We start from the raw sequence: 24,098 nt of genomic DNA, 5'->3' as shown, positions 1-24,098 counted from the left end.
TTTTAACTCGTCTTAAGAAAGAATCGAACGAAAGTTATTACAATGGAAATTGTTGGAATTAATGTATATTTATAATATTATATATATATATATATATGTATATATAAATTGTCCCTGTTACAGGAAATACAGCAAAAAGTATATTAGACGGTAAAGGTTTTCCCCTATTCCTTTGTCTCGTGTCGTATTCCACGTATTTATGTTCGCTCGATAATTTCGAAGAACGTCGATCGATCATACCACGACGACGATGTCCGTCTTCCTGTCTTCATTTTGTTATTTACAACCCTTACATATAGCGTCCTAATTTTTCCTAATTTTTGTAAACAAAGGAAAAAAGAAAAAAGATAATTCGATTCTTTCGATGCGAGAAGCGAACGACTCTTTTCAAAGTGTGATTTATAATATAATAATCAAAAACTTTATCGCCTTATCTAATGTAAAAACGATCGAGATTATCTGAGATGAGATAGAGTAAAATGGAAGTTTGTGAAACGATTGAGAATATATTTGTTTATATGAGAGAGAGAGAGAGAGAGAGAGAGGAAAAAAAGAAAAAAGACAATGATAAATTTATAACGTTTATGTATATATGTGTATGTATGTGTGTGCGTATGTGTGTGCGTGTATATATATATATATATATATATGTGTACATATATACATATTTTACGTTACATTTCTATCTACGTCCTCGTGAACGCAATCGTATCCTTTTCCATTGGCGGGATTCGCCCGAAACGACCATATCCGTCATTGTGATTCATCGAGAGGAAGAGGAAGAATGTGTGTGTATGAGAGAGAGAGAGAGAGAGAGAGAAAGAGACAGGCAGAATGAAAGAGAAAATTACGATCTTATTGTCTGTCTGATCTGGTGCAAAAAAGAAAGTCACTGATAATGTTTTCCTTCTCTTAAATCGAAACGTAACGCAAGATCATTGTATTAAAAATATTGTATTATGTGTATGTATATATATATATATATATATATATATTTATACACATAAACGGAAAATAACGCATAGATCTCATACGAGATGTTAGAAGGTTTATCGAATTTAAAAAAAAATATAAGAGATTATTTTAAAAGAATCTATGTTTATCTCATCAATTATTTTACCACTTCCCTATAATCCTAAAACGATTTAATATATGATGTTTCATTCAAAAAATTATAAGTAATAAACAATTATAATAAATGAAAGCAAATTTTACAAGCGTATCAATACATTTTCTTCGAGTATATCTATTTTCGGATATCTCGATCGAAACAATTTCATTTCTCCAGTTTCAAGAGTCTTCTAAGAGAGCTCTTACAATAAATTATTTAGAATGTAATTGTAAAAGAAAGACAGAAAAAAAAAGAGAGAGAGAGAGAGAAAAAAAATACCAACAAATTAATTATCTTCTAAATACTATTTTCTCTTTATTTACATTCCGAATGAATACTCGATCGAAACAGGGAAAGTAATTTCGCTGTTTCGAACATCTGTCCTAGAAATGAACCTTAGAACAACAAATAAAATTATTTGAAATCTAATCTCGCTAAGATGTATTAAAAAAATCGAAAAGTAAAGAAAATTTTTATCTTTCTCGTATGTTATCTAGATGGTATTTATATTTTCTTTTTAAATTGCAGAAAAAACTCGACGTTCCGATGGTTCCTCCCTTCTCCTATTGAAAAAAGAAAAGAAAAACGAACAAACAAACAAACAAACAAACAAACAAAACAAAAAACACAAAGAAGGAGAAAGAAAGAGGATATCTCAAAGTAGTAACAGAGAGCTTCTCGAATTCCTCGATCTCGTGCCGATCGATCTACGAGTACACATTAGAACTACAGATAAGTAAGAGTCAACCGGCTGCAAGTTGCACGAGCGATGCACCAGCGATGCATTATTTCCGTTATCGCGGACGATTGGCAGCGTGAACGAGCGACGGTCATACACGTACTCGTTAAACTTTCTAAGCACGCCACGCTAAGCACTTGGGTACCTATATGTATACGTATATGTATAGCATATACGTACGTAATGTATATACATAATATACATAAAGAAAAGCACTAACACATAATGCATATAAGCGTGAAGTAGTAAGTATTGACGCACAATAAAATCCCAACGTATCCAAGCGCGTTCTTCTTCACGTTGACGCACATGATAAACGTTAGTATATTCGATAAATGCACGATGCATTTTAAAAGTTCCTTACTAAATTCTAAGTATCGGTATATAGATATACATAATGCCAAGCTCGTACAATTTCTTATTGAACGAAGGACGGACGTTCGTTCTGAATGTCATCGTACTAATATTTATTTATTTATTTATTAAAGAAAATTTCTTTTCCAAACTCGTTCATGGACATTTTAAAAGAAAAAAAAAAAAAAAAAAAAAAAAAATGTAATCCTAACAATTGAAATCTCTTGGAGTTTCAAATTTTTACTCGTCGACCTTTTTTCCTTTGTCTTTTTGTTCCTTTTTTTTTTTTTGCTTACTTGTTTGTTTTTTTTTTTTTTCCACGAGCGTGACGTTAGACGAAGGTAAAGGTAAAGACTTCTGGAAAAATGACTAAACACCAATGAAGATTACGCAATCGGTATCTGTAAAAAAAAAAAAAAAAGAAGAAGAAAATGGGCTGTCAGTTTCTAGGAAAAAGAGTCATACTTCTGCTCGATTCTTCGCTGGAAAATGATGTGACCACTTTATGAGATAAGAACGATTGGTGATCTTTGTATGTACATATATATATATATATATTTATATACGTACATATATATGTATGTATATGTAGGTACGTAGATAAGTTTGTATGTGACAGAATGAAGCTTTGCTCGCTCATAGTCTCGCCTTTAGCACTTGACGCTTTCACCGTGACGATGCATACTCACTTAGCTATACTATATCGATTTTAATTGACGTGATGCCTTTTTTTTTTGTTTTTGTTTTTTTTTTTTTTTTTTTTTTTTTGTAGAATCTGAGGGCATCCTTTGATCCTCGTTCTCTTTTTACGTATGTACTATTAACACGATTTCTTTTGCTCCGCCATTGTATACTGATTGTATATTTTGTATAGGAAAAAGAAACAAAAAATATTTTGTACATGTGAGGCCCCCTCCCTTTTTTTTTCTTTTTCTTTTCTTTGATTAACGAATATTAGAAATTAACTGAATGAATTCGAGTTAACTTTTCTTATCGCGATCAAACGAATACCAAGTGAAACTTAATTTATTTCGATCGACATCTGTTTCGACGGTCTGTTCATTCGTTTCAAATAAGTTAAATACGCACGTGTCGAATGATCGTCTTTGAAAACAAACGGACAAAGCTGCTGCTAGAACGAGAAATCCGTAGATCGCTTCTTTGCTCTCGAAGATAAAGCAGAATCGTGAGTTTATCGATATCACGTTTGATTCCACAAACATGATTTAAGTCCCTCGTTCATGATAAATTTCTACGAACGGGGAAAAATAAAAATTCTATAGTATAATTAATTATTATTACATTTGAACTTCGACAAACGTAATCAATACGCCAATTAGATAAAAATTACTATACTCGCGTGACACGCACACACACACACACACATCAGTTTCCTTAATAAAAATTCATTCTTAGATATTTTATATATTTCTTTATATTCGTACATTTTTATTGCAATTTCGTAAACGTCATCGAGAAGAAATACAAAATGTGCATGAAATGGAATATTTAAATTTCGATGTCGATAAATGAATTAAATTGCAGAAGAAAGAAAAATTTGAAGTAAAGTTTAGGAAATGCATGATTCGTCTTTGAATAAATCGACTTCGTAAATTCCAATCGATTATTTTCATGTTTAGAATTTGTTTTTCTTACGATCTACATGCTCGTCTACGGGGACGACGACCAAGCAAAGACCGATTGCCAAAACCTACGACGTTATACATATATCGCGATGATAAATAACACCACTCGTTTTTATTGAGGCCACTGTATATGAACGCGGGTGTATATAGCCCGCGCGCACGCGCACAAAAGTCGAACCTTGAATCGTAGAGCATGACTGATGCAACACGTCAATCAACGCCAATAAATGTCACAGACTGGTGCAATGCAATTAGGAAGGATGCACTGGCACGTAGAAAAATATTCCATAGGATCGAGCGTCAGTATTCAATGACGAGGAGTCATATAGAGAATATAATTAATAATTAAGAATTCAATTCGTTCGGAGAAATGTTTAAAATCCTTTCGCGATCCTTATTACATTTCCTTTTTACTTTTTTTTTTTTTTTTTTTCCCCTATGCAATTAGAAAGGATGCACCGGCACGTAAAAAAATATTCCATAGAATTGAACGAACTCGTAATGACGAGTCTTGTAAAACATAATTAATCAAAAGAAATTATATTCAATGTAAGAAATTAAGAATTGTTTCCGGATTCTTATTCATTTTTCAAAGATTTCCCTTGTCGATTATAAAATCACTTTTTTCTATAAGGACGGCAGCGCGTGGGGGAGGGGCGGGGGGCGGGGAAAGGGGAAGAGAGAATACTCTATCTATTCAATAGAAGAAAAAAGAAAATTAAATAGAAAGAGATAAGAGAAAATCTTTCTAATAAATCTAGAAATGTTATTTGCCCACCGGAAATTCAAAAGGGATATACAAAATGTTTTCTGGCTCTATTCCAAAGCCTCAAGTAACGTGACTGATTCTATCCGTAGCAAAGCAAGGGGGTGATCGGTAGTCCAACTAAGATTCGTTCTCCTATAATTATTCTTCTAGTCTTCTTCGAGTCGATCCTTCTTTCTACGGGTAAGGAAAAAAAGAAAAAGAAAAGAAAAAAAAAAAAGATAAAACAAAAAATCTCCAAATAAAAGTACTTTCTTATTAATCTCCAAAACATATTTCTGCATGCTGCACAAACTATACTCTCCTCTCTTTGTTTCTCCTTATATGTATATATATATATATATATATATCTCTTACATTTTTTTTCAATTCTCTGTAAAATCTAAAAAAGAAAAAAGAAAACGAAAGGAAGAAAAGTTTTTCTCAACTTTTCCTTGAAAAAGTTGACAAAAAGTAACGCAACCAAGCGAATACATACCAAAGGATAGCCAAGGAAGAACCGCGATTAGAGTGGAATAATTTAAGTCGTGACATCAAAACGACCGTCACATTCGAGCAGCAATTTGACTGGGAAAACCTTCAGTGAACGCTCCTGCCGCTCTCGAGAGTCATTTTCACGATGGCGGCTAATTATAAAGCGCACTTGCACTCAAAGAGATAGGGACAAGCGAGAACACGCGTTCTTGAAGGCGCATAACGACAGAGATGAAGAGAAAGAGAGAGAGAGAGAGAGAGAGAGGAGAGAGAAAGATGGAGACAAAGGCACGCATCGTGATCCTTCCCTCGGTATAGTAGAAAAAGCGTCGTTTGTCTCGTTTCTGTCGTTGCGAAAGGCAACGCCGAAGTTGTACGTATATATTTTTATCCTACGCTCGTGCCTTTCTTAACTTCTTTCTGCCCTTTTCCCTTCTCTCCTCTGCTCGTTTCTTTTTCATCTTTGACTTAATCCTTTTCTTCGAGGAAACATCAGTCAGGAGATACGAAAGATTCGCTATCGAAACTAATAATATCTCGATTAATTTTCTTAGAAAATCTTTTAGTGATCTATTTTTTTTTTCTTCTTCTTCTTTTTTTTCAGTTCGCAAAAGAAAAATCAAAGGATATCGTTCCATGATCAATATATCTGGAATTAAAATTCTATTGTTAATGGATTAAATAACGATTATAGAAAGACACAGTACATTCGAAGATCGTAAATGACTACACGATATGAATCACCTGAGCACGATCTTATATTGACGAAAGAGGATATACGGAAAAGATATCAGGATACGGCATTAGTTATATTTAAAGTAAATTCATAAGTTTGACATAATGAATAGATTTTCGTTATCTTACATTATTTCGTTACTAAAGAATCGAATTTTTGAATCGCTTACCTTAACTTTTTATTACAGGAACATCAGAGCAAAAAAGAAGTGAACTATTTGAGCTTTGGAGCAAGTCGTAGAACTATGGAGTATAGTAATTATGGAAATCAACCGGTAATAATACGTAGACCTCTCGAAGTTTCAGAAGTAAGTGATCCTTTGCCATTGCGAATATTGAGAATGTATCGTAAGCCTCATGAGAATTGTACTATAGCTTAAATCATGTTAAAAATAATTAAATAAATATATTCGTAAATATTATATGACGTAAATATTATATCCTTTATACATACATAATAAATTAATATATATTGATTTCTTCAAATTTAAATATCAAAACATTCTTTAAATTATTTTACAAACAATTTCATACGTAATACATCATAATGCACGGATACGGATTTTTACGAAATACGATCGATTTAATTGGTAAGAACAATTGCTCCACGTTAAAATCTGCTTTATCAAACAGATTTTATTAACTATTAATAAATAAATTATTTTCCATAAATTGTTATCCCTTGCTTCCCTTATACAAACATGTATAAAATCAAAGCAGTACATTTCTATTGCTTATAATAAGAGGCAAAATGTACCATCTGACATTTATTAGAAAATAAATAAAAAATAAAAAATAAAATCTGTATTTTTAAGGAGAAGATCCATGATACAAGGATCTTTTCTAAATAATCACCAGCAATATTAAATAATAACACTGAAGTTATAGTTTATCACATCCCTTCAATATAGGTTATGAAGAAGTCACAACTAAATGAAGAAAATTATCAGGATAGCTTAAATGTTCTGACATCCATTGCAATGGTGTCTCCGGTGATGGTATAATTCCATGAGTACGTACTTCAACTACAAGATATAAAATCTAAATTAAAAGGTTATCTTTTTTTTTTTTTTTTTTTTTTTTTTTTTTTTTTTTTTTTTTTTTTTTTAAGTAATAATAGAAATAATCTATTAGTACGTACCATTTTCTTGATCTGGAAATACTTCGTTCAATAAATGTTTCAACGTTTTCCTTTGGCCTTCTTCATTAACTGGTTTAACAAGCTTTTGAATATATTTATCCTCGCTTGTGTAGCATCGAAAAGGGATATATTTGAATCCTTCTTCGCTATTAGCTGCTTCCATTAATCTTCGATTTATAGACCAAAACTGATCGAATTTATCGGTAATTAATCCATTCCATAAACTGCTGTGTTCCTTTTTTTGCATAGCCGACACAATCTGTCCTCTATGTTTTAAAACGTCTGCCTCTTTAACGCAAGCAAGAAAATGTGATTCTACAACTTCTCTGGAATCCAATTTTTACATATTGACTTTAACACTTTCAAAAATATCATATTATAACCTATGAAAGATTTACATACTTGTTCTGACAATGCATCAAGACATTTTCTGGAAATTTATCAAAATGAACAACGATATTCCATGGTAATTGAATGTCATTCGAATATATATCTAATAATACACCAATAGGATAGTGCCACTTTAATGGAATTCCATTAAATTCTAACCACATTTCATGATCCTGTTTGCTATCACTTTCTATATGTTTTATAAAATGTTTTCTCACCTGTACAACGCAAACAACGTGTCTACGGTAACATTGATAAATGTGAATATATTAAAAACACAGAAAAGATAACAAATTTTAGTACCTTCTCTGTGCACACTGGAAAATAACTTAATCTAGGCACCATAAGATAAAACGGATCAGGACCTTGTAATTCGCACGTTTCCTCGGTATCGAGTGTAAAACAAACGGGAATTTTACCATCCCAAATTTCTCTCAAAACTTCTCGATCATTCGCCATTGCGTAGAAAAAAATTTGTTTTGTTTTTGTTCTTTTTTATTTTTTTTCTCTCTTTTTCTTTTTTTCTATAACCCAAACACGATGACTACGCCTTGATAATATACTTAAACGTATATTTCTCGTCTATTATGATATCACATTATCTTTTAACGCTAACGAGTCGTATCATAGATTTAACAACTATCAAATACTTCTCGTTCAGGTTGCTTACCATTTTTCTATTACGAACAACGTTATCAAGAACTCAATAGAATAAAATCGTAGCGCCAGTAATAACCTAGAAATCAGAACTAAAGATTTGTAAACGACAACGCTATCTAACGATAAAATACTTAAATTAATTTGTAAACTATATCTCCGATAAAGTAGTAATCTAATAATTTAAATAATACATTATAAATGTAAAGAGTAATGCCACTAATTATATATATATATATATATATATATATATATATATATATATGTATATATATATATTCTATAAATAATAATTATTACGAAAAGTTACGATGTTTATACGACGAACTACATTAACAGACTGAAATGTTCTTTTAGTCTTGATGGTAGGTCAAATTAGCGGACATTTGGTATTTATATTTTGTAATAGGTAAAAGTTACGTGTATATATGAATCACGTGTAAATAAAAGAAAGAAAAACAAAATCATTTATAATTATTTAGAAATATCATGCAATGTTGAAGATATAATAAATAGACAGTTGTTTGATTTTATTATTTCAACGGGAGATATATTTTAAGGCTGTTCATCATTGCATCTAGTTTTATAATGAATAGATTTCATCTATTCACTTAATGAGAAAGATTTCATTTTGAAGATGAAAGTTTAATCGAGAAAATGGCTTTTTTGAATTTAAAAAAAAAAAAAAAAAAAAAAAAAAAAAAGAAAGCTTTATTTTCTTTGAAAAATATTATATCAAAAAATGGTATTTTTTTTTGAAAATAATTCATGTATAAAAATGAAGGTTTTTTTTTTTAAATTCCTAAAAGCCATAAAATATGAACTGTCATATCCAATAATGATGATTGAAGTTTCCGATGTTGTGAGTCCTACTATCCCTAAGCGGGGACTGACCCTCCTCCAGTTAGTATATAATTAATATCTCCTGTAGGAGTAGTAGTTCTCTTTATATAGTATTATTACTATTACTATAGTAATTATATACATATATATATATATATATATATATTATATATAATATAATATAATAATGAAAATAATGTCAAGAAGTAGAAAAAGAAATACATTTATATTTATATAAAATAATATTTGATATTATAAATATTCAATAATTTTCATATCAATTATATTTATTATTCTTTATTCATTTTTTATCGTAAAATAAATCCATACCCATATTTATCATGAATTATAGCGACAGGTATGTGCCATCATTAAAAAAGGACATAAATGTGAGAGAATGAATTGTAAATTCACTTATCTAATACTATTTATTCTAACTCATCAAATTAATCCGATCGTCGTTATATGCGAGAAAGAAATAATCTGTTCAATCTTATAGACTAATACTATAGTGTTTCTTTGCTGCGCTTATTGTTCATATTTTTTGTCCATATCTGTCGCTGAAAAGTTGCATATGACAATGAGCAAAAGGTGATGAAGATTTAAAAAAAAAAAAAAAAAAAAAGAAATGTTTTATTCAGTATTTCTATGACTCTTTTTGACGATGTATTTTCATTTTTTTTTTCTTTTTTATATATATAAAGGATAACATTAATCATCTCAACTCAATTATGTGTTATGTGATTAGGAATATGGAATAATATTTTAGTATCGATATATATATATATATTTTTTTTTTTTTTTTGAAGTGTTAGCTTCCATTTTCTTCACATACCACATAAGGAAACAATTTGTATCATAATTATACAGTTATTACATATTGAATCTCAACGTTGAGTACAAATCATTTGCCACACAAAAAAATTCATTTAATTATTCCTTAAATAACCTACGGACTTGCACATGTAGAATTTATCTCTGCACATATGGAAAGTATGTGGTGCTCCATAGAGTCAGTCTTGAACCAGCAGCAAAACTATGACTGAATATTCAGTAGAGCTTCCTTTACTTTTCTAAAGAAAATTATTGGTACTACACACATTAGAGTAGAGAATTATTTTGTATATTGGTTGGCATGGAATAATGATTTCGTTGTGCCGGTGGCTGATAGATCGGCTGAGTACTACGTACTGGACCTCTCTTCTTGCTATAACCTTTATTACCAGAACTAGGTCCATTGCCACTTCTACGGAACTCCATACCAGCTATAAAAATTATTTTCATTAAGTATATGTACAGAAAATTTGTGATACAATGCAATACTATATCACTAACCCGCAATGTTATTTTGACTTTGCTCATTTCGAGTTTGTCTATTATTTGCTCTTTGATCCCTTCCTCGGTCATTCTTTTCCTACGACATATTTTAATTCAATAATACATTAATATCGATATATTTCAAATACATAAAGTTATTCTAATATTACAATTACAATACCATATGAATGTCTTCCGTTATAGGTATACAATCTACTTGAAGCACTTCTTCGTAATTTTCAAAACCTTTAAATTGTACAACGCACGTTCTTTCAGATACGGCAGTCACTTCAGCATTATAATACTATATAATAAAAGTATAAAAAAAAAAAAAAAAAGGAAAAAAAAATAATTATTTTGTTATACAAGAATATAAATAAATAATAAAATTATAAATAACATACTCTGTTATCTTCCCAATACTTAGCCATACACTTATCACCTATTTGCCATACCCATGGAGTACTGACAGGAACATTGGTACTTTGATTATTTAAATTATGATTTTCATTTTTGTGAGCAGTAGATCCAACGTTTTCCCTATTACTCGCATTATCATTTAATTGATATTTATTTAACTGATTTCTATAATTCCTATCGGGTGTATTTGCTCCATAAATTCTAGTTCCTGTCTCTTGTACTCGATTGTGTCTGTTGTAAGAATTATCAGCAAGGTGTCTATTTCTGGTTTCTGATTCGTAATGATTATAATTTCTATTATTAGAAGAATTTTTTCCTTGTTGCTCATGTTGATTTTTATGACAACCACCACTATCATCAGTATATCCAATACCAGAATGTGATTGAGGAAGAGAATTTTTATATTCATTATGTTGATTCTTTTGAGGACCAGTTCTATTTCCATTGTCTTGATGATAGTAACCATGAGTATCCTGATTCCGTTGAAATCTTGGTGGTTTACTTTGTTGAGTATTACTATTTCCATTGTACTGCGAGTATTGTGAAGTACCAGAATTATTATTATTATTTAATCTTTTATTTGCCTTATTTTCTTCACTATGTCTTGGTGGAGCTTGATACCCACGACCTCCTCTTTGAGATCTATAATGCAACAGAAAATATACAATCTAATTTTCTTTCTAAACTATTTTATTATTTTATAATATTCACATACCGTCCTCCTCTAACATTATGTGTATCTGCTTTTGATTCGAGACGTTCAACATTATTTTCATTATTTTGTACATAATTATTTTGAGTAGTTTCTATCGGCTCCGGTTGAATTGGCAATTTGTCCTCAAGAAAATCAAATAAAGATATTTTCCCACTGCTTGGTTTACTTTCCTCAGATTTTTTATCAAAACGTTTACTTCTTGGTTCTCTTGGTTCCCTTGACTCTCTATTATAAATATAAAATAATTATAAAATATTTAAATAATTAACTATATATTATAAAAAGAATAAAATATACTTGTGTTTATTATTAGTTCTTTGTAAACTTTTGATTGCTTTATCAACATTATTTCTGTTTACGCGCAAAGCATATTCAGCTTGTTCTATGGAAAATCCTTGTTCTACTATCCTTTGTACACTATGATCTAATAGCTGATAAAATAAAATGATAATAATATAATCAATAAAGGAATAAATTGATGTGAGAAAAAAAAAAAAGATCATACCCTACCAAAACTAACCTGTTTATTTCCACCACCAAAAACTTTTTTGCTACCTTGCTTAGCAGCCTCAGCTATTGCATCTTTACGCTGTGCTTCAAATTCTGCATTTTCTTTACTAGTTTTATCCTTTTCTGCTATTGCTTTGAAATTTTTATCACGATCAGAAACTTTGATAATCTTTTTTCCAAATGGTATCCATGGTGGAGGACCACCTTCCTCCGCGGATCTTACTCTTGAATGATGTGCTAATTTCTATAATAAATAATCAATGAATATTTCACTTAGAAACAAATATAAATATAATTAATATAATTGTTATAAAAAAAAAAAAAAAAAAAAAAAAAAAAAACTATAATATATATTTCTATTTACTTTATTTAATTCCCATTTCTCTACAAGACTCGATACTCTTCCTCCTAATAGTTGACTTATGTGCGAGGGTTTTAACAAAATAATTCCATGTGACATGGGTATACTTCCTGACTTGAGCAATAGTTTTGTACCAGGAGGTGTGTTTAAACTATAAAAAAAAATACACAAGCCTCATTAAATAACATTTAAATTCAGGCTTGAATACCTTTACATTATTGGTTACCTTATGGAAGAGAGTGATTCAATTTCTACAGCTTGATAATTATTTTTACCATCGGTTAATGATAATTTTAACATACGCGGTGCACCACGAGATTCTTCATTACTTTTAGGGGCAGCAACATTACGTAATTTTTGTATTTGTAATACAATATTTCCTTGATGAATATCACCTTGACCACTACCAATTTCCTTTAGATCGAGCTATCAAATAATAATATAAAGATTTATAGATAAAGAAAAAAATCGATATTGATTATTATTAATCAGATCTCATTTCAAAGACTTACATCTAGACAACGTCTCAATATTTTCTCTAAGTCATTGATATTTCCAGAATCGCTGACAAGATTAAATCCATGGTTAGAAAGGTACCTGATATAAATATTTAGTTCAATTTTACGATGCTTCATCGAACACGTTACTTTAATGCTAATATATATATATATATATATATATATATATATATATATATATATATATATATACACATTTATATATACATATGATACTTCAACAAAATATTTATATATTTCAAGAGACCTTGAGACAGGGAAGCAATAGTAACTTACCAGCCATGCTCTTTTAATTTTTCCATAGTAGCCACAGTCACTTTTCTTACATAAAGAAATTCTTATTTTAAAGGGTTGTACTTTTGTCGTTTAGTTTTTTTACGAATCCTTTAGTACAAATATCTAGACTACAAAATATCTCGCGTAAGAGATATAGGCAATGCATTTGCAGAAACGTTGGTAAACATTTTATCAGCTGACACTATAAATCAGAGTTAAAAATTTTGGATATTCCGTTGAGATATTACAAGAACGTAATATTTTTATAACGTTTTTTCTTCGACGATTCTTATATGTCTTGCTACTGTGCAATTTTAAAGAATGATCGAACGAAAGAACCGCGCCTACTAAAATCTAACTCGTCTGCCACCATCTTGAAAACGTAGCATCGATCATCAGGATCCAACGACAGATGTCGCGCTAAATAATTTCCAATCGAATGGATTTCATTTTGAAATTATCTTCTCGTACTGCGCTATTACAAATGGTTTACTATTAATTGATGTACTTTTTTTTTTTTACATATACGATTTCAAGATTTCGATAAATGCTTTTTTTTTTTTTTTTTTTTTTTAATGAGAAATTATTTCCAAATTTCAATGTATTTCATAGTATGTAACATTCCATTGAGAAATATCAATAGAATTATAATTCATATCTCTTTGCAATTGATGAAGCTTTCGTAAACTCAATAAAAAACAATCTTGATTAATTGGCTATTTAATAATATAATTTAACTACACCGAAATTTAAACTATAACAGATTAGATATTCAAATTCTTAACAATAATTGATTATTTTCTTCCATGTTTTTAAATAGATTTCTAAAAAAAAAAAAAATAAAAATAAAAAAAAAGATAAAAAAAAATAACTCGATTTAATTTCAATAAGAATTTACGAAGAACGAGTATCGATTCATACATATGTCATTTATTAAGAATTGAATTGATCGAAGAAAATATGATACCTACATAATATGCTGCGTCCAAAAATAATTTTCTTCGTAATGCTAAGATCATAAACGTTTTCAAAAGTAGGTCATTCGGATGCTATGAAAGGCAGGAAGACTTATATTCTGTATTCCGGACAAGACTGTCTAGATTTTTTTTTATAATAAACATAAAACACAATGCCGATTATTCAGATTTCTTTTTTGACAAAAAAATATCTTTAAGCAAATAATATCTTGTTAAAGTTAAAACAAGATTTATTTATCGCAAAACAAATGAGAATCCAATAATCGATAATGACGTAATAATTCGATTGATCGCAAATTAACATAACCTGTTATAATCGATTATTAATGCTATTCATCAAACTCGGTTTTATAACAGTTTATGACAACAATGGAGAACAAGCATAATTTCTTTATCGATTTTAATGAACAAAGGTGTCTTTTTAAAGACTTAAGTTTAACTAGGACAGAATATTTTAATATTCTGTCAAATATAAGAAAATACGCGTTCATGTCGATGAATCTAAGTTGTCAGAGATATGATTACATTTTTGAAAAATTTGTGATTTTTTTTTTTTTTTTTTTTAATATCAAAGATGCAAAGATATTTTAAAGAATGTGTAACAGATTATGAAGCATTTAAATTCATAATTCATGTATCGTAAATTCGATGATTTTGTTAATTTTATTTTGTATCGATGTAAACTAATATAATCAATTAATTTATTATTATGTTTTCCACATTTGATAGTTCAGTAAAAGGTTACTATACTAATCTTTTATATTTATTTTCTCGACTGATGATTAACGTTAAGTTTCACGATGATCTGTGCTAGAAAGTATGCAACAACGATATAATTTTGTTCAATGACAAATGTACATAAAGTATATAAATTTGTCGATTATTTTATCAAAAATAATAATCAATAAATATATACTTACATGTTATATATTATTTTTATAAAAATAAACGAGTTTGTTTACGCACCATCTACGAGATTTTTCTCTAAGCGCTTTTTTTTTTTTTTTTTTTTTTTTTTATGATTTCCTCTGCAGGAATAATAATCCATTTTATATTATTCCTATTACTATCTATTATTACGTAGATTGTAATCGTAATAGTAACAGTAATATTACTATTACGATAATGTATAATAACAAAAGAAAAGTGTTGTTATCTTGTGATCGTTTTTCGCGTGAACTGTCAACAAATCATGATACACATGACTACCCATTATCGATAGATACGTCCTATATTTTAATTTATATTAAAATGATATAATATATAAGTATTATGTAACACTACCTACTTTAACCTGTACGAATCCGATCATGATATGTGAGATATATAAATATATATACATATACTATACGATACTCACACAATGCGACTAGCTTACGCTTTTAGTTCGTATTTTGTCCGTACGTGTCGCTAAAGTCATACACGCAAAAGACGATGAATAGCATAAATATAACCTATATTTCTATTTAAATTAATCTTGCATATTATAATATTACATTCAATGGAAATAATTGGCAAAATGTTATAATTTTTCTAAATGAAAGAAAAATAATTCAATTCGATCGATCGATGGCTAATTTATCTTACAAAATTCGTGCTTACGTATTCCACGCGAATAGAAATTTCGTAACGAATTAATTTGGTCAAAGCCATTACACCTATGTAATTACTATAATAGATAAATGATTATAAGGTTAATCGTTGATTGATCCAATTTAGATTTACGATTATCACTTGGGCGTAGTTCTGTTTAAACGTATAATGTAATTATACTGATCGCGTGGAAATCGACTTTGCGAATAGCGGAAACGTGAAAACATCTCGAAGAACATACGACCCACCCATATTGAGATTGTTTTCACATAGATATATTGCTTTTCCTTTTGTCCCTTTTTTCATCGTAATTTTGACTTTTCTCCTTTAATGGTCTTTTACTATTCGTTTGATCATGCTCTCGTATATGTACGTAAGTACATAAATATGTACATACGATTGAACGAATCGTGACGAATTTCTGTCGATTTCCATTCAAAGGAAAAAGTTCTTTAATCGTTCGAATAAATTTTATCGATCTCATAACTAACTTCCATAAGAACAATGAAGAATTTTTATTTATAAAAATATATGAAATCGATGAAAAAATTAACATGATTATCATTTTTTTAATATCATTAATACTCTTTTTCGTAACTTTGAAAAGATTATAATGAGTGAAACATAGATCGATGAAATTTCTATGAGAATAAAGTAAAGCGTAGAAGAGAATCATCAATGTCTCTCGTCTCATAACCTTTCTTTTTCTCTCTCTCTCTCTCTCTCCCTCTCTTTGAATCGTATGACCCTGCTGAAACAATTATTTCCAAAGGAAATAATAGACCACGAACGAGTAAGTACTCGCGCCACGAAAATCCTTCACTACGATTCATCAAATTGCGTGCACGTCCTCGAAAAGTGAAAAACGAAAAAATAATGAGATTACCATCGAGCGTAAAGCGTCCTTGCTTTTTTTCGCATAAACAATAAACACGCAAACAGTAAAAGATATTGACCGTCTTAAGAAATCAAACTACGTTGTATTCACGTTAAAAATGACAAATTACGATAAAAAAGAACGAACGAAACAATGATCTTCGAAACGAACGTTGTAAATGATGGTCCGCCATCTTTGTTTTCTACGTTTACGAAAATTTATCGATAAGTGATCATTCTTCTTTATCGATCGATTCTTAACATACGCATTTGATATTTCATACATTTACAATGGATGACGAATTCGTATTATAAGATATTATAATTAGGTTATAGTACGAAGGATAAAAGAGAGAAAGAAAGAAAGAAAGAAAGAAAGATAGAAAGAAAAAAGAGAAAGCAGAAAAATAGATCGAAAGATTATCAAGTAATAAATAATAAACATTGCGATCGATCGATCGTTCGCGGGCTATTCGAATAGAGAACGTTGATTCGCTTTGTGCGTATTAAAGGCGATTGGAGAGAGCAAAGAGAGAACAAAATAGAAATGATGAGAAGAATGGTATGGGATGGTAAGAGAGGGGGGGATATACGAAGAGGGGAAGAATACGCGCAATGTAACGCATTTTCAGATCGCGTCTTCGTTGCGAAGGACGCGAGGAGAACGGTTCCCCACTTTCGGCGACCTCGAGGGAGAGCGAGAGCGTGTATTTTCCGCGGACAGACATGCAGTACTAAGAGAGTGTTGTTATCGTCATCACGTATTAGTGTCCCATCGTTTTTTTTCCCTCCCCATTGCCGTAGTGTTGATCATTCTATTTGAGTATTCGATTAATATTTAAATCATACGTACAAATTGCCTTTCAAAGGAGACATAAAAAAATTAAAATCGAAAAAAAAAAAAAAGAAAAAAAGAAAAGAAGAAAAAAAAGAAAAATCGTCCAATATAATCAACGATCTGTTCTCATTTATATACGTCGATTATCATCGTCGTTTATTCTTCGATTCGTCGATTATATATAGTTTCGTGTATTTTTCGACGAAAAGAGTGAGACAGAGTGTGAGAGAAGGGGAAAGAGGGATTTAAAATCGTATGTACCCGAGAAGTGATCGCACCTCGATTGAATTTCGAAACCGGTTGAAACCGTAGCCATTGGACATCGTCGAAAAGGGCTAAGAGAACCGGTAAGAGAAAAGACGGAAGGAGAAAGGACGTTTACGATTTGAAAGAAGAAATACAAATTTGTTCTTTCTTTTTTTCTTCTTTTTTTTTTTTTTTTTTTTTTTTGTATTCACTCGATAATCAATTGACGTTTTGAAAACGCTGCTTGGAATCGTTCGAGAAGAGAAGCAAGAAAGTGAGTATTTTTGACATTGTGATTTATCTGATCGTATTTCGTCAAGTTGTTGTTGACGATGTTGACGGAAGGTTTCTCTTTTCCTTTTCCTTTGTCCTTTTCTTTTTTTTTTTTTTTCCTTTGTTTAAACATCATTTTATTTTTATTTCGTTCGAGAAACGAAATTTTTGTTGGATAAGCTCTGCGCATTTTTATGACGAGTCGTACGAGTCCCCAGTCGGTTTTACTTTCATCTCATTTCACGCGTAATATACTAGAGTAGTATCACAACGTACGAGTTATCGTTGAGAAATCGTCGTTGGTCGTGAACATAAAGGCGCTTTTACACCGAATTACAAAGTATTTGGATTATATATGCAAGATTAAGATCGTTTTATAAATCAATTTTTAAATTCCAATTACTTTTATTATCTATCATTATGATTAATCACTAAGATTTTCTTTCTTTTTTTTTTTTTAACGTTTATCATCGATCATTATAAATATTTCACTTTGAAAGTCTTATAGTAAAGTCTCACATTTAATTAAAAACGCTTTATTCTGAACGAGACTTAAAAACGAAACTGGGTCAATAACTTTTCTTAGACTTAGGGTATTCAAATTAAGTTGAATTAGATTCTCAATAATGTTCTCGTACTTTTCTTAAAGATTAATTTAAGAGACTTAAATTAATATTTAAATTCGTTGCATTTAAAATTAAAAACAAGCAGCACGAGTTTTAAGTTTACTTCACACCGAATTCGACGATCGTTATTCGGTCGTTTTACGAATATAAGAATAACACAATTTTATTCGTAAGAAAAAGAAAAAGGCACATTGATTGAAGAGGATTCATTAGTTAAGAGAAATGTTAATATGATGATATAATATTTGAATGAAATGAAATTAAAAAAAAAAAAAAAAAAAAAAAAAAAAAAAAAATTAAGTTCGTAAAACAAACCTAATGGGGAAATTTTATACATAGTACGCTACGTACATATATTAGAGATCGTTTGATTGGCTAAACGCAAACCAATCTAAACAACGTTTACAAAGAAGTCATATTTTTTTCCATCTATTTTTCTCTCTCTCTTTCGAAACTCCCGCGCGCATGTTTGTTCATGATCACACGTGTCTTGGCCACAGGTGCGGTTTTAGTGTCATACTTCGAAGAATTTTTTTTGTGCTACTTTTCTTTCCCTCTCTCTCTCTCTCTCTCTCTCTCTCTCATCTTTCATAGCTTTCTATAGTGATTTTCGACGATCTAACGATGTTCTACAATAAGCACTTTTCGATTTCCATTTTTTTTTTTTTTTTTTTTTTTTTTTTTTTTTTTTTTTTATGAGCATGTTGAAAAGAAAAAAAAAAGTAAAAAAGATTAAAAAGAAAGAAATAATTGTCAATGATAACAAACATTATCATAATTTTAATTATGCTAACGAACTTCCTTCAATTATGTTCGATAACTTGATATTCATTCGAACATGAGTATTATTATTATTATTATTAATATTATTCTTGTATGCCTCTTTGGAAATTCCTCTTAGAGTCGAGTATTAAAAATGATGATGATCTCATATTAAGCAGATTTTTTTCGAAGGATTTTCTCTGAATGGCGATGACTCAATCGAGCTATTTATTAATTGCAACGTGTACGTCCGAAATAATACAACATATATTTATTTAGCATGAAATAGAAGTGAAGAAAGAAAATGAAAAGGAAAAAATTAAAACGAGGAAGAACTATAGATTTGATAGAGCCAAGTTGAGCTAATATTTTTTTCTTTATTTTCTTTTTTATTTTTGTTTTTTAGATGCTAATTTGAACAGATGATAAATTGTAAAAAAAAAAAAAAAAAAAAAAAAAGAAAAAAAAAAAAAAAAAAAAAAAAAAAAAAAAAAAAAAAGAAAAAAAACAAGGGACGATTAATCGTCAAAAAAAGACGAAGTAATAATCCTTATATGAATTTCATGACAAAAGGAGATAAGGTAAATGAAATTATCACCATTATTAATTTGAGTCCTCACGCATACTTTTATCCTTTAGATATTACAGTGGCCATGGATTACTTAATGTAAAGGGAGAATTCACTTTCTCTCTCTCTATGTCTCTCTCTCTCTCTTTCTCGTTTTTCTTTCTTTCTCTCTTTCATTCTCTCTCATATAACGTCTTTTTAAGGTAACACTATTGCGTGATTGTTAAAGTGACTATGCTTAGGAATGTATTACACGTCTATTATTACGTTAGAACATTATCATGCTTTTTATCAAAACTAACGTGAATCTTTCCAAGATCTAAATGAATGTTTAATTATTGATTAATTATGATGATTTAAGATTGTAATTAATAAAAACAAAATATTACGAGCGTGATTAGATGTATACTTATTTATATTAAAATATTATTACGATATCGATCAATTCGATTAACTTTACAAAAAAAAAAAAAAAAAAAAAAAAAAAAAAAAATGGACATTATTTATTATTCATCAACCGTAAAAATTGTTGTCGTTTAGTAATATCAAGATCAACTATTAATGAAATTTATTTTACATATAAAAAGTTAAGTGCCAATCAAGTGCTTCCATACTGATGTTCAAGAAATTTCTAAAAGTAGAATTAATCGTTTTTGGCCTGTCAACTGTTCATATTGAAGATTTTTTTTTTTTTTTAAATTTAAACGAAGAAAAATTTAATTAATTCTCTATAATGCCATGTAACAACGAAATCATTTATATATCTCACTTATCACATTTATATATTCATATTGATTAAGTTTGATTTCATTTTATCGTGAAAAAAATTAATTGTTACTTTATATCTCTAAAGTTTTTTATATTTTTTAAATATATATTGTCTTTTTCTTGTTAATCATAATTCAAAAAATTGTTATAAATACGAAACGAAAATTAATTTATAAAGTATTAATATTAATAAGAACGAAATGTAATAAACACGAATGATAGGGAAGACATCGAAGATATCGAAAGTGCAATGACTAATCCAATATCATTGAGACGTTATTTGATTATTCTATCTACGTGATTTCAATGTAAATTCACTCACGTACATATTACTGATTGTTTCTTTTCGAATAGCTAGCTATTTGATATCACCCAGAATAATTTATTCTTGTCAAGTTCTCAAGTTGCAATCGATTATTGAGACATTCGATAAAATACATAATAACATTAAATCCTGCAAAAGTTTTTCATTAAATTATTTTTGAAAGTAAAAAAAGAAAAGAAAAGAAAAAAGGTAAAAAAAAAAAAAAAAAAAGAAAAAAAAGGAAAAGAAATATAAAATCATTACGATATGAAGAATTCTTAATATAGGTTGAATCGCAAAGACGTTCAATATTTCACGTGTTTTAAAGTTTTTTTTCGTAATCGTGAATGCAAATGAAAAATTTTATGCAATAACTTCGATAATCATGCGTATGTATATAAACGTATAGACAGAAATATTCTTGTTAAAATGTCCTCTTGGGGCTTTAAGAATCAGAATGATCCATGGATTATGCGATTGATCTTAATTCGGATAACGTATGTACGATTTATAGAATGGTTCCTGAATTTCTTAAGGATATGTACGTCGAACGTGTCAGGAAAAACAATGTATCGAAAGAGAGAAAATAGTTCCTTCTTAAAAAAAGTATCCACCATGATGTATGCATTTATGTATGCATGTATATATGTATATATATATATATATATATATGTGTGTATGTATTCGTTACGTTCGCGTGTTACGAGATTCTCGATTTCTCGATTTGTTTCGACATCATACTTAAACAATTTGATTTTCTCACGTTTAATTATCATTTCTTTATACTTATTGTTGTTTTACTAGATCAAGAGATTAATCTAAGATGGGATACGGTACAGAGATGGACGGCTGCGGCCGTTTTATGAAGTACTCATTGTTCTTTACAAATTTCATCATCTTCGTGAGTATTGATCAAATTTTATCGTTTGATAAAATTTAATAGTTTAACCCATGTCAATTCCATTTAATTAAACTAATTTTTATTACTTTCAGATCGGTGGTATCGTTATAACTGGCTTAGCGATATGGGCATTTGTCGATAAAGTACCTTGGATAGGCGAATTGGTGGGAAACGATTTGTTGACAGGTGCCATTTATGTATTATTAGCTGGTGGAATTTTGGTAGCTATTATCGCTTTCTTTGGATGCGTTGGTGCGTCACGCGAAGTCAAATGTATGCTGGTCACAGTAAGTCCTTATTGAATTGCAATGATATTTTTATTAATGATCTAAGTCAATAAAAAATAATTATTACCTTTCAGTATTTCATAATCGTGTTTTTATTATTCGTGACGATGCTAATTGGCGGTGTTCTCGGCTATGTGTTCCGTGAAAAATTGTTGAACACATTGGAACGTGAAATGTCCGGTAGCCTGAGATTATATGATCATCGTAAATCCGTCCGTGATGCTTGGGATACTACGCAGACCCAGGTGAGTAATAGCTAAAGTAAAATAACGCAAAAAAGAAAAGATATGCTTTCGAAACGGAATAAGGAAAAAAAACCTTATATATCTTGTTTACAAATTTAAGCTCCATTGTTGCGGTGTATATGCCTGGAGAGATTGGGGAGTTCATGGTCTCCTTGTGCCACAAAGCTGTTGTCGCGAGGTTCAACCCGGACAGGTAAACATAAAACCTAGTTTATAAGAATTACTTATAAACTCGAAGAATATCAAGATAATAAAAGATTAATCCGTTTAAATCCGACGAAAATGTTCACGGCCGGTTAAATAGATGTCCTTCATCAACCAATGATAACTATTATTATGATTCATCAATGACTTTGTCAGGGCTCGTGAATTCGTAATATCTATCGTGTTCGTGTTTATAAACGTTTACTATTTCAAACCAAACAACATTAATTTCCCTCTCGCGATTATTTAATTCATCTAATACTATTCTATCTTATCCGCTTTCTCACGCTTTCACTCGATCAACTTTCTCAAATGATACCGCCGGTTATTTACCATTGATATGCTTCTAGCGATTTAACTGCAGTGCTGGTGCTGACACAGTAAATCCATCGAACGCTTATCTGGAAGGTTGCCTAAACAGAACGCAAGTTTATATGCAACAGCATGCAGCCGTTATGGGTGGCGCTGGTATCGCTGTTGCGTGTCTCATGGTAAATATTGTTGTCATTGATTTGTCCGTCAATATTACGTATACATATTGTAATGTATTACGTATTACAATGATCTCATATTTTATATACCAGCGTTATATCAAACAATTTTGAAATGATAACTGATTGCTTTAACTCAAAAACGAGAGAAGAATGATTAATTTGTAAGAGACGTATAATTTTATCGCGAGAATAATATACAGTGACTTTAGTTTACAAAATTTTTTAAAATTCCATTTATATCACAAATATTTCTATATTATAAACATTACAAATAAGAGTATTGAGTCGCACGATAAAAAGGTTTGAGAAAGACTGTCTATATAAATAATACCTTGTTATTACGATAATCGATGACATTATTCCGATGAGAGTTATTTGGAAAAAAAAAAAAAAAAAAAAAATAGAGAAATATTATATAATGTGGTGATTATAAACCTTTATTTTTGCTTTCAGTTCTTTGGCATGATATTCTCTTGTGCATTATTCAAGATGATAGAATGACAAAGCAATGACTACTACGTGTAAAAAAAACATCCCGTGGGTATTCTTTTGATCCAGACAAGCACGGAAGATAATGAAAATCTCCAACGCATACTCGACGATTTTTTTCCTCTTATATATCACACGACGATAGATCTTTATCATCGTCATTAATAAATCTGCCTCCGTGTATATCTCAATAACAAATTCTCGCCATTCGTTTTTTTATTCTTCTATAATTCTTATCAAATCATTGTATTCATATACTTCTTCTTTCTATTCCATTATATCTATATCAATATCGTATAGTATATATATATTACATATAAATATATAATATATACAAGTTATTTAAAGAATTTTTCTCACGTATTTTAACGAATCTCACGCATTTTTACGTCCTTTTTTTGCGTTTACGTTACGTTAACAATTATACGTAATGTATAAATGTATGATGTTATGTATTATACAAGAAAAATATCGTAAGAATACTGTAATTATTATATTTCTAGCTACAAAACTTTCAATTATATATATATATATATACATTATGTAAACTGTAATAATAAAATACCACGATCGACTCGTATCTCTTATTCTTCGTTATTTTACATTCTTTCGATCTTTCTCATTATCGTCATTGTTCGAACATAACGATAACTATTGTCATTCATTCGAATATT

The 24,098-nt window shown here is 29.7% G+C and overlaps 4 protein-coding genes across 18 annotated transcripts in view; 2 read left to right on the top strand and 2 right to left on the bottom strand.

The window, feature by feature from the left end:
- Positions 1 to 6,207, top strand: part of LOC124950113 (serine-rich adhesin for platelets-like) — a 20,244-nt gene extending 14,037 nt beyond the window's left edge. For 4 of the 10 annotated variants that reach the window (XR_007101260.1, XR_007101265.1, XR_007101262.1 and 1 more), the window contains one exon: positions 1,640 to 1,730. Coding sequence is in view for 3 of the 10 variants with exons in the window: in XM_047496374.1 (XP_047352330.1) it covers positions 1,640 to 1,847; positions 5,695 to 5,749 (263 nt within the window). In the remaining 7 variants the exon portion in view is untranslated. Of the gene's footprint in view, positions 1 to 1,639; positions 2,169 to 2,528; positions 2,796 to 5,007; positions 5,906 to 6,013 lie in introns of those variants that run through there. The other 6 variants (XR_007101257.1, XR_007101259.1, XR_007101258.1 and 3 more) reach the window with 6 other exon arrangements.
- On the bottom strand, positions 4,853 to 8,347 carry LOC124950116 (autophagy protein 5). Of its 3 annotated transcripts, none has more exons than XM_047496382.1 (8): positions 8,314 to 8,347; positions 7,660 to 8,092; positions 7,369 to 7,574; positions 6,967 to 7,292; positions 6,681 to 6,850; positions 5,996 to 6,200; positions 5,095 to 5,739; positions 4,853 to 4,998 (listed from the first exon to the last, which is right to left on the bottom strand). In XM_047496382.1, the coding sequence occupies exons 2-5, from the start codon at positions 7,813 to 7,815 to the stop codon at positions 6,738 to 6,740; spliced, it is 801 nt and encodes a 266-aa protein (XP_047352338.1). In that variant the 5' UTR covers positions 7,816 to 8,092; positions 8,314 to 8,347; the 3' UTR covers positions 4,853 to 4,998; positions 5,095 to 5,739; positions 5,996 to 6,200; positions 6,681 to 6,737. The 3 variants fall into 3 exon arrangements, with proteins under 3 accessions (XP_047352338.1, XP_047352337.1, XP_047352336.1); XM_047496381.1 differs by having other exon boundaries at positions 6,280 to 6,850; positions 8,314 to 8,346; XM_047496380.1 differs by lacking the exon at positions 4,853 to 4,998 and having other exon boundaries at positions 5,656 to 5,739; positions 5,996 to 6,850; positions 8,314 to 8,346.
- Positions 8,348 to 9,453: 1,106 nt separating this feature from the next.
- Positions 9,454 to 16,139, bottom strand: LOC124949664 (tudor domain-containing protein 3). 2 transcript variants are annotated; one of them, XM_047495159.1, is made up of 12 exons: positions 14,871 to 16,139; positions 12,974 to 13,175; positions 12,692 to 12,776; positions 12,406 to 12,605; positions 12,183 to 12,330; positions 11,829 to 12,062; positions 11,606 to 11,739; positions 11,309 to 11,533; positions 10,578 to 11,235; positions 10,355 to 10,477; positions 10,192 to 10,270; positions 9,454 to 10,121 (listed from the first exon to the last, which is right to left on the bottom strand). In XM_047495159.1, the coding sequence occupies exons 2-12, from the start codon at positions 12,997 to 12,999 to the stop codon at positions 9,958 to 9,960; spliced, it is 2,076 nt and encodes a 691-aa protein (XP_047351115.1). In that variant the 5' UTR covers positions 13,000 to 13,175; positions 14,871 to 16,139; the 3' UTR covers positions 9,454 to 9,957. The 2 variants fall into 2 exon arrangements, with proteins under 2 accessions (XP_047351115.1, XP_047351114.1); XM_047495158.1 differs by lacking the exon at positions 14,871 to 16,139 and having other exon boundaries at positions 12,974 to 13,467.
- A 909-nt stretch (positions 16,140 to 17,048) lies between these two features.
- Positions 17,049 to 23,511, top strand: LOC124949665 (CD151 antigen). 3 transcript variants are annotated; one of them, XM_047495163.1, is made up of 8 exons: positions 17,049 to 17,604; positions 17,771 to 17,777; positions 21,609 to 21,705; positions 21,798 to 21,992; positions 22,067 to 22,237; positions 22,338 to 22,430; positions 22,792 to 22,932; positions 23,389 to 23,511. In XM_047495163.1, the coding sequence occupies exons 3-8, from the start codon at positions 21,628 to 21,630 to the stop codon at positions 23,434 to 23,436; spliced, it is 726 nt and encodes a 241-aa protein (XP_047351119.1). In that variant the 5' UTR covers positions 17,049 to 17,604; positions 17,771 to 17,777; positions 21,609 to 21,627; the 3' UTR covers positions 23,437 to 23,511. The 3 variants fall into 3 exon arrangements, with proteins under 3 accessions (XP_047351119.1, XP_047351117.1, XP_047351118.1); XM_047495161.1 differs by having other exon boundaries at positions 17,766 to 17,777; XM_047495162.1 differs by lacking the exon at positions 17,771 to 17,777.
- The last annotated feature ends 587 nt before the right edge of the window (positions 23,512 to 24,098 follow it).

The sequence above is a fragment of the Vespa velutina genome, chromosome 6 (genome assembly GCF_912470025.1).
Source record: "Vespa velutina chromosome 6, iVesVel2.1, whole genome shotgun sequence".
NCBI classification, from domain to species: Eukaryota; Metazoa; Arthropoda; class Insecta; order Hymenoptera; family Vespidae; genus Vespa; species Vespa velutina.
Note: the sequence above shows the minus strand (reverse complement) of the source record. Positions and strands in the feature narration are given on the sequence as shown.